The 10,849-nt window shown below is 42.4% G+C and overlaps 1 protein-coding gene across 1 annotated transcript in view; it reads right to left on the reverse strand.

Annotated features, from left to right (window-relative positions):
- Positions 1-9,918: 9,918 nt before the first annotated feature.
- The window catches only part of ZCWPW2 (zinc finger CW-type and PWWP domain containing 2), a 135,354-nt gene continuing 134,423 nt past the window's right edge, over positions 9,919-10,849 (reverse strand). Inside the window, 1 exon segment of the mRNA XM_008073300.2 lies at positions 9,919-10,542. Within this exon segment, the coding sequence (XP_008071491.2) occupies positions 10,381-10,542 (162 nt within the window). The 3' untranslated portion in view covers positions 9,919-10,380.

Genomic DNA, 10,849 nt, shown 5'->3' on the forward strand with positions numbered 1-10,849 from the left:
GCCCCTGGATGATGTTTGTGAGTACCAACATGTTCTAGGACAGTATCTGAGAGGGCCAGTCCCTGGGTGGCCCTATCGCTAAAGGGGCCAGTGCTGCTGTCAGTGGCAACTGCCCTCCATCTCAGAAGTTACACTTCTGCTCCCTTTGTCCTGGTTGCTCTTCTTGTGTTTGGGGGTATAGGACGATGCAGGGCTGAAGGGCTGGGGGTCCAGCTGCATCACTTGTTCCCGCAGGTGTCACAATGCTGCAGCTCTCTGGGTGGACTTGGGGGGTTGTCAGTGGGGTTTCAGGGATGGAGATGCAGGGGCTTGGGCCCCAGGCAGGATGTCCAGTAGTCTGGTGAAAGTTGGGATCTCACAGTGGGGACTTGTGCTGTAGCTGCTTGGCACTGGCGGTTGTGTGTTGGACCCAGTCCAGACTCTCTCCCTGGAACAATGGACGGATTCCAGGCAGCTCCCTAGGCTAGTTTCAGGGCTCTGGAGGGCTGAGGGGCTCTCCACAGCTGGAATTGCAGGAGTGTGATGTGGGAACGTGGACACTGGAACGCTCTCACCTTTCCCCTGTGGAGGGGAGTTCCTCTTGGCTCTGAGCTGATCCGGGCCAAGTTGATTCCTGTGCTTCTCTCTCCTTCTGGCCTCAGAGGTTCCCAGGCACTTCCCTAGTGCATTGCAGTGTTCTCTCTTAAATGCTCTGTTCAACTTTTGGCTATCTACTCGCTGTTTTGGTCCACCTTTGTGGAGGAAGTGAATGTTGGGTGCCTCTGGTCAGCCATGTTGAAGCCTAGATTGATTATTATCTCAGTCACTTTCAGGTCCAAGGTTTTGGCCTATGCTAAAGCCTTTAACCTATGCTAATTGTCATCCCTCTCTAAGGAATTAGGGGATAAAAACTACTCATTTCATAGTCATTTAGTCAATGTTCTTTAAGTCAGAGATTAACCCGATGCACTGTTTTAAGTACAGAACAGAAAATGCTGGTAGAAACCAAACTCCAGCTCTCAAAGGAACAAACATGCTCATATACATCTGGTGGAAGAAGATAAATCGGTAGATATAAAAAGCTTTAAAACTGTGCAGACATTCTGACCCATCAATTTCTCTTCTAGGAATGATAAAAAAGTATATGAAAAGATTGGCTGATAAGGATGCTGTGGCAGAGTGGTGTATAATTGTGAGGACATGGAAACAGGTTAAATGTCCATCAAGAGGGCATTTCATGGTGTGGATAGAAATACAATGAAGTATTAGGTAATCATTAAAAATCATGTTATAGAACAATATTTTATGGCATGAAAATATGTTCACAATATATAGTTAAGAGGAAAAAAGCCACGGAAACAATTGTGTGATTGATATTATTTTGTATGTGCTTTTAAAAGTACATACAGTATTTACTTGGAAATAAGGTTGTAAGGATTTCTTAAGTATCAACAATGATTGTGATTCATAGGACTGCAGGTGACTTGCCTTTTCTTTCTGAAATTTTCTCTTCCTTTTCACTGAGCATATGTGGCGGACAGATTTTATTTAAGGCCTCTCCTTGTATCCACGTCCTTTGGCAGTGCCTCGCCATCTGACCCTGGGGCCAGCTATGCGACTTGATTTGGCCAAAGAGATTTGACCAAATGTGATGAAAGCAGAGGCGTGGAAGGCACTTGCATGATAGGGCTTGTACTCGCTCTTGTCCCTCTTCTAGCTCCCCGAGAACGTGCTAGAAGAAGCAAGGTAGCACATGAAGCAGAAGCAAGTTGCCCCAATGATCCCACCTGAGGCTGTTGTAGATCACCTGACCACTCGCTGGCTGCCAGACACGTGAGTGAGCCTAAAAAGCCCACAGCTCCACACCTAAGTAGACCTGCAGCTGACCACAGACGTGAACGTGACCCACTAAAAGTAGCCATGTCAGCTGAAACTCGCAGAATCTCAAACTAAAGGATGTGCTTTGCTGTTTGACCCTGGCATTTTATGGTTGCTTGCTACCCTGGCGTGATTTTAGCAACTGGTAGAGGAAGTGTTTGTTGTGAGATGTTGGGAAGCGTTGGAAGAAAAACGCACAACCAGCTGAGGTTTAAACCAACAATGTTTGCATACGGAACTTTTCAGACAGGATTTTTGAAAAGGCCAAACTGGCAGGAAGATTAAAATCAGTCTAAAAATAGACCTTATGCTCTCACATGCGCTAGGCACTCTGCAATGGTTTGGGTGGGTCACAAAGTGGAAAGACATACAGTCCCCACCTCTAGAAACTCACATTGTAACAGCAGGAATCTTTCTTGACACAGATTCTGCTCTCAGCAAGTTACCAACAGTTGTATGAATACACTACAGCACCAAAAAGCCTTAAATTGCTGAAGTTGGTTAAAAATGTATTAGCTCTTCCCAACATGGTTCCGAGAGAGCGGTAAAATCAAAAAGGCAGCTCCAGCTGCCCGATGAACTTGAAGTAATGAGGTCTATAAGTTGACTTGAACAGAAGAAAATGATATTAAGCTTTCATGGAGGACAAATGAAAGTATCTACCTGTCACCTTTCTGACAGCCAGAGACCCTTTGCCATTTAGAACTCGGCGGCTGTGCTGCATTATTCCCAGGCAGCCGAGAGTTTAATAAGACTTCACGGAGACACCTAACCTTCCAGGCCCTGGCGGCCTGCTGGCAACCCTAAGGCGCTCGCTGTGGAAGCTGACGATCTGAGCTAACATCAGGGCATGGGTTTCTTCAGACGCAGGGGCACAGGGTGGCAGATTAATGTCTGCCCACTGCCCCCGATGCATGCCAATCACAGAATGGTCTGATTCTGAGCCAGTCCCAGTGCCCAGCGCCCTTTGGGTGTCTAGTCCAGGGCATTCTAGTAGGGTACTGACCTTGTCTACTGCAAAACCCAGCTCTCCCGCTGAGTGAAACGCTGCCCCTTTGGTGAGAACCTCAAGGTCCTCATTAAGCACAGCCCTACTGCCTGGTCCAGCCTTAACCCCCAGTATTCCTCCACTCACGCCCTTCTCCTCCTGCCCTCTGGTTACTTGGGTTAGTTTCTTGCCGTTCCTACCTTTTTCACATCTGGGCTTTGTTTGGCCTGCGATTTTCATCCCCTTAAGTCAGTCCACTCTTCTATCTTCAAAATCTGGCAGGGCTTCATAGGTTCCTTTCTTCAACAAGACCACAAAAACAGTAATGAAAGCAATGTAACATGCAATGCGTCAGGTACCTTGCTAGGGGGTTTGCATGTCTTAACTCCTTTTATTCTGTGCAACTACTCTATGAGATCAGTATTATTATTACTATCACCATGAACCTAATTTTCAGATAAAGAAAGTGAGGCACAGAGAGGCTCAAGCATCTTACCCAAGGTCAGTGCCAGTTCCATGGGGTTGGAGGTCATGTCTATCCTGTTCATTGTTTTATTACCAGTGTCTAGCATGAACTTGGCCCAGAGTATCAAATAAAGCTATGAATGAAATGTCTCCATGAAGTTGTTCCTGCAATCAGAATGAATCTCACTATCCTTTGATTCCACATCTCTGCCCTAGTATTTAGCACATTCTGCCTAAGTTTGGACCTCAAGTTCCAAATAATGGCGCTTTTCGCTTTGCTGTACACTGACACCCTAATCCTCCTTTGCAGGAGGAAGGCAGGCTTTCTTAGACCAGATTTCCAGTTCTGCCTCTGCCCGACAGCAGCTGCTGCTGGCCGATGGGAACAGGCACCCAGGGGAGAGGTAGGAAGGGCTGGTGGCAGGTGTTAGAGGATGGAAGCACAGCTCTTTTCTCTGAAAAAGCACAGCCCTGCTTCCTCACTCACCCACTGCCCCCACTCCTTCCTTTTGTGAGGGGCTTCCAAGAATTCACCAGTTCACTTAGAACCACCATCCCAGATGAGTGTCTTTTGCCAACTTGGCCCCAGGCCTCACAGGACTCGCCATTATCCACGGTATAAGAGTGGCTATGGAGGTTATGGAGGGAGGGGGGTAGCGGACTGCAGTCAGGCAACTAAGCAGGAAGTGGGGAGGGGGAATGTCTGGTGGTCAGATGGAGTATCTGGGGGTCTGGCAGACATATTTCTCTCTCCAATTGTGCTAATAGAAGCAGACAGTCCCTTCAGACCAACCCATAATGAGATGTAAAGATCAAGTGTCATTGTCATCGGCCCCTTCTGCAATTCAAAGGGAACCAGAGGGGCCTCAGGGGAAAGTCCTAGCTCTGGCTTAGTTTCCTCCTTCAGCCCTGGGAGGTAGCTTCTCACTTTTGGCAGGAGATATCTGAGCCTGAAGGAATGGTATTAAGGGATTTTGTCATTATGGACTCTGGCTATCTGGAAAGAGGACTCGCTTTTGGTTTCAGATATTCAATTTTCAGATGCACTTTATGCTTTGAGGAGCTCTTATGGTTGTTTATATTCTTCCATCATTAGGTTGTAAACTCCAGAAGGAAGGGACAGGGCCACATCTACATTTTTCTCCTGCCTCTTCCTTTCCCTCTGCACTCTGTAAGAAGTTTGTGTTTTTTTTCAATTTATGAAATTTAATTACGGGTCATAATAAGGAAGTGTCAACAATAAAATATAGTGATGCTGATTAAATATTTTGATGAGCTTCCTGACATTCAAACGGTCTTTTGAGCCTGTGTCCAAATTTCAACTTGTTGGAGTGAGACATCTTTAAAAATAGAGTAGGTTTCCTGCAAAAGGCATTCATGCCTTTACTGAAATGTATCCAAAATGACACAGAACTCTGCCATTAATCAATATTAAGAATTTCCCTCTCTTTCCCTTTTTAACTCAACTTGGTTCTCTTTGGAAAGAGTGAGTAGAAAATCCAATTGATCTACAAACCACATTCACATAAAGTATCTGATTTATTCGTCACAACAATACTTTGTTTTACAGAGTTCCATGCTCATTTTACAGGCGAGGAAACTGGGTGATCATTCCACCACCCAACTAGTGTAAAGCTCTCAAGACATTATAGGTGGTTATCAGTGGCATGAGATCTAGAATCAGACAGAAGTATACTAAAATTCTAGCCCTTCCATTTACTGGTTATATGACTCAGACAAGTTAGTAGGTAAAATCTGAACCCAAACAGGTTTTACAACTCAACATCCTATGATACAATATCAAAATGCTAAGGAAGGCAAGGGGAAAAGGAGGATAGAAATTCACACATGTTTTTCTTTGCCAAATGAGATATTCCACCACCATGGGTCTATCTCCACTCTCTACTCCATGTGATTATTATAGAATCTAAAAATACTTAAAAAGAAAAAGTGACCCACTCAATGAGCCCTCAGTTATAAGCTGGTTGTGCTGGTATTTTATCTATTCATAATATCTATACATGTGCTGCCTCCTTGATAAATCACTATAATGCAGTTTACAATAAAACTCACCACTGTGGGCTGGGCAGAGAATGGGCTGAGTCTCACCAGTTGAGGGGCCAATCTGAGCCAGATCCAAGCAGAATTGGGAAGATCATTGGGCAGAAGGCCTTGGTCTGGCACTGTGGGTTACAGAACCGTTTTGATAGTAGTCCGCTAAGGATAGAAGACCCTATGGGCCCAGAACAGACAGAAAGCTTCCACATAATTGGTCTGTGAAACTGTTTCTGGGACCAAGAAGTGTATCAGTTAATTACTGCCTTAATAATGCTGTGTAATAAATCACCCTACAACTCAGTAGCTTAAAACAACAATCCTTTATTCTGTGAGCCTGTATGTTGTCTGAGGCAGTTCTGCTTCATTCTGCAGGCCTGTGGATCTCGATCTTCTCCATGGTCTTTCATCTTCCCTAAACCAGAGGACTTGTTGAGACATGTTCTTCTGAAGGCAGTAGCAGACATATAAGAGGAAATGAAAAAACATCCAAGGCCCCTTAGGGCCTAGATTCAAAATTGGTGCAATCACTTCTGCCCCATTTCATTGACTGAAGCAAGAGCCCCAGCCCATGATCAAAAGGCAGGGAAGTACACTCTGCCCATGACAGAGCCATATCAAGGAAGCAATGGAGGAAGACACAAGGAACTTGGGACAATAATCGAATCAACTACTTCAGCACTTCTGGTCATATTATTCTCATTTCTTCACCATGAGAAACAGCCCAATCTCCATCAAAGAACACCCAGAAGTCGCACCTCATCACAGCATCAGGCTCAAAATGTAGGATCTTTTGATCTATGCCAGGTTTGGATGTCAACTGAACCTAAGACCTAAAAACCCCCAAAATTGCCCACCCCTATATACTTACAAATTATGCAGTAGTATAACAGGGACAGGACTGTTCCAGTGAACATCCATTCAAGAAGAGAAAGACTGGTCCTTAGCAATTCTGAAATCCCTTTAGGCAAATTAGCCGAGTTCTCATGCTATGGGAATAGGGAATTTTCTTGACCTTGGTTCTGTTCACAAAGGGAAGGGAAAGTGGTGGTGGGGAGGCCAGATCTCATCAATTGTTCTTTACAACGCCTGACTCTGTCCTCTGAGACTTTCTTTTCCATCATCGTCCTCATTTGCTTCTGAAGAGGACATGGAAACACTCCTTTTTATTGGTGGCTAAGTTTTCAAAAACTTTTTCCTACCTGTAGAAAATTGAGGGTTCAGAGGTCCTTTCTCTGTCTGAAACAGTTTTAGTCCCTTTTAGTTCAAGCTGGCAGTAGTTTGGCAGTATTGCCCTCTACAACTTAATGGGTTTTCTATGTATTTGATTCTAGTTCATTCCATGTGTACAAATTACAAATTTTTTCAAGACATGTTTTCTCTCCCCAAGTTTAATTACTAGCATTTTGGGCACATCAGGTGATTAATGTACCATGTTTTGAAGCTTTATAGGAAGTTTTGTACAGGTGAAAGATTAAAAGACACCTTGTAATAATTTGCAATGTGATAGCCACACCCCTGATTGGGTCTTTACCTTGAGGCCATGTTTTTCTGTAAGACACCTGGATTTGGGCTTTGTCTCTCTTGCTCTAATTTGACAACCATGACCTTAACTGGATCTTTGTCCCCAGGCTGTATCTTAACTTGTGAATTTTCTTCTGGCTGCGGGGCTGAAGATAAGAAACAATTTTATTTTCTAACTCAGTAATTTCTAGGCTCTCCATAGACCCCCAAAATTCTGGCTTGCAAACTGGCCTTTTTCTTTCTTTTCCTTAAGCACATCTCTTTCTTGTAGGACATTGCTATATACATTTAAAAGCAAACAGTCCACTCTTTTAAAATTTTTCTGAGAAACTATTTTTCCTCTCTCTCTCTCTCTCTCTCTGCCATTTTGATTATGCTGCTCACTACTTTGAGTACTTATACCATGCAACAGATAAGTGGTTAGATTTAGATTTGTAAACACTTGGACCGTAAGGTCCAGTGTATCTGTCAAGAACAACTTTCTGAATACTCTGTTGAGAGGCACCAAGAGTTGGCTCAGCCTTAAAGAAGTACTTATAATGTAGAATGTTTTAATGGTATGATGTCTAGATCTCCTCTTAGGATCCTAAGGAGAAAAGAAACGATAAATATTTGAATATTTCTAGGATTTTTGAACTCTTACTTTCAGAAAAGTGAGACTATGATCTCTTACAATGGCCACAGATGTAAATTCTACTGGTTTGGAAGTACCTGGAGCAGAACTCTATCATTTGTTATATTCCATAAATGGTAGGACCATAGTTTACCAGCTATTTGGAACAGGGATTCGATGGTGGAATGGTCTTATAAGAGTCTCTTTTGAACCCAGCAAGAGGATCTATCTGGAAATGTAGGGTCTTGCCACCTCTGGGCCTGCCCTAAAGTCAGTTAATCACGTGGAGTCCTTGGTCCCAAACCCCAGAGACAGGGATGCCACTTCAGGTTCTGTTGAAATGAGCATGTTAGGTCCATTAGGCAAAAAAGGGGCATGGCAGGGATGGACAGAAGAGAAATGCTCCAAGCCAACAATACTGATAGTCAGCATAGTTTTCCATGCATTAGGACTGTAACACACACTATATGTAGAATTAATGTTTCACAGCAACCTCCACTTTGTAGGTGAAAGAAGCCTAGGCTCAGAGAGGCTAAATAGCTTGCTTAGGGTCACCCAACTAGTAGATGGCAGCACCCAGGATCTGAAAGCAGATAGCCTGGATCCATAGTCCCACTGCTATGCCTTAGTCTATGTCATACAACTCTCCACTGACCATGGGATCTTTACCAGTAAGGAGTTGCCAGCCAGGCATGATCCTCGAACCTAAGGTCAGAGATGTTGGTCCATGGCTCCTGGTTCCTTCATTGTTTTTCCTGTGCACATTCTATCTCAAAATGTGAAAGCCTGCTATTTTCAAATGGATAGAGGTTCCCCTAATCTCTTTTTGGAAGCAGACAGCAGTATCCTGTAGACAAAGCCAACCCAAATGTTTGTACTCAGAATCATTTTGAGCTTCTCAAATGCACAAAGATTTCAGTGGAAACTCCCGACTTCTACAGCTCAAGCCATGGGAGAGATGAATTAGGTTTGAAAATGTCAGAACCTTGCCTAAGGAATCTGATATTGATAAGCACTGGTGATTCCACCCAGAAGAATTATCTGCAATTCATCTAATTGATCTACTAGATAGGTGATCCACTATGTCAGTGCTTATATCAAGAACATGAATTGTGGATAAGGCCTTTCAAATATAATAATAATAATAATAATACATTTTACAGTTAATTCTAAGCAATAACAAAAAATGGGATGAGTTAGCTTTTCAGACATCTTGCAAGCTGTGAATATCAAATCATACTGCTAAGAAAAGAGAAAGAGTTTTCTGAAATGCTGTGGAGTCAATTCTGCTTAAGAAAAAGTGGAGGCCTTAGCCTTCACTGTTTTATACCACTTAGAATTTCAATATGTCGAGAGACTATTGTCATTCTGGTTCTCAGAGTGGTATTGAAATGCAAGCTTTGCCAAAGCAGGAACAGCTTAGAATCTCTGCTGAACTCATCACTTTGGCCCAAATTTGACATCTGTCTCGCATTTCTAATCTACATGTTTTACTACCTCAGTGAACAGCATTGCTAATACCACAAACCTAGCGTCGTCCTTGTTTCCTCCCCCGTCCCACCCTTGTATTCAGTCATCTCCGAATCCTCACAATCCACTGATGTAAATTTAACTTGAATCTCTCTACTCCTCTCTATTGCAGCACCTCCATATTTTAGGTTCTCATAAATTCACCAGAGAATCCCTGAAGCAGTCTACTAGCTGGTCCCCTGCCTCCTGGGTTACTCCCTCTCACGCCTTCCTCCACACTGTGGCTGGTGTGATCTTCCTGAAGCATGAAAGGGATTCACTGCTTAAACTCTTCAGGCCGTCCCAGTTGTTCTCAGGACACACTGTGTGCTCCTTAGCCTGCGTACCCGGCCCTCCCAAGCAGTGATAAATTACCTTCCCATCACCCATTATTCCTGATAATTCAACTAAGAGCAGGCCCCAGGTGCTTTTGTGCCTTTTTTCTCCCCTCAAGCTTTGGTTTTTTGTTTTTATGTGCTTGGAATGCCCTTTCCCCCCCCGCCCCCAGAGAGAGAGAGAGAGACAGCCATAGAGAAAGTCAGAGCTGGAACTGGAGATAGGTATAAATGTCTACACATTTTGATGTACATAGAACAAGATCTAGAAGGACATGCACTAAAATTGTTTATAAGAATCCCTGAGAAATTGTGTACTTGTTACTCTTCTAAACAGCTGGGTTTTTAAATAGTGAATATGTTTAACTTCTCTATATATGCTTTTCCATTCTCCACAAGATGCCTCCAGAGATACTGATGCAGTAGAGAAAGGTGCTGGATTCTGATCTTCCAAAGTCTCCCAGAGACTCTGTTAAGAAGTCAGTTTTTGGAAACATGGTTGAAATGACTGTTTTCAATATAATAAGACAATTGACAATTTTGTTTTTGTAGAAAAGTTTCAGGTCTATTGATACTTTTTAAAGTTATTTCTTTTTATTTTGTAATAGTTTAATTCCACTACAAATGTATATTCTCTAAGTATATTAGGTTTGAAATATCTCTAAGGATTATAATAGTTTGGGCAGTAATTTTAACAGTCAGTCACTTTTGAATAAAGGGTTTGAAAAATCATTGTAAAGTGTGTGTTTGTGAAGTAAATTTCATAAACCATTTTAAAGTTAGGCAAACAAAAAAATAGACAAGAATAAACATCAGAGTTATTTAATTTTAAAATTTTAACACAAACTTAAATGTCATTTTCTTGGCTGTGAAAATCACGGTCATTCTCAAAATATCAAGTAGAAAGTTATTACAAAGATCAATTTTGCTATAATGAATACTTATTTCACTAAACATTTTTAAGTTTTTAACTTTGAGTAAATAGGAAGATGCCAATGTTTTAATAATTAATTCCCAAAATTATGTAGAAAACCCTAAAACTCAGACATCAAAGCATCTATTTCTTTAAACTTGTTAGTTATATTCTCAATACATTCTCCAGCTTTTAATTTTATCCCATCAATTACAAGGTAATCCTCTTCACAGTGGTTTTCAAATGTACTGTCTGTAGGAGCTTCAGGGCTGCATTTAGATAACTGCAAAAAACAAAACAAAAACAAATGTATAATTAATCAGAATGATGTCAAATTTGCTTGATCACTTGAACACAACATAAAGGAGTAACTTCTTGAGCCCTATCAGTTATACAAAGTTTTCTGTTGTTCCTCTCTTCAAACAGTAATCACCATATTTAGTAGAATGTATGGTAAATGTGTTTGTATGAGAATAAGCTAGCTGGGCTCGGTGGCTCAGCCTGTAATCCCAGCGCTTTGGGAGGCTGAGGTGAGTGGATTGCCTGAGCCCGCGGGTTCGAGACCCGCCTGGGCAACTTGGCGATAACTC

The sequence above is a fragment of the Carlito syrichta genome, unplaced genomic scaffold (assembly GCF_000164805.1).
Source record: "Carlito syrichta isolate Samal-C Ts95f unplaced genomic scaffold, Tarsius_syrichta-2.0.1 Scaffold315814, whole genome shotgun sequence".
NCBI classification, from domain to species: domain Eukaryota; kingdom Metazoa; phylum Chordata; class Mammalia; order Primates; family Tarsiidae; genus Carlito; species Carlito syrichta.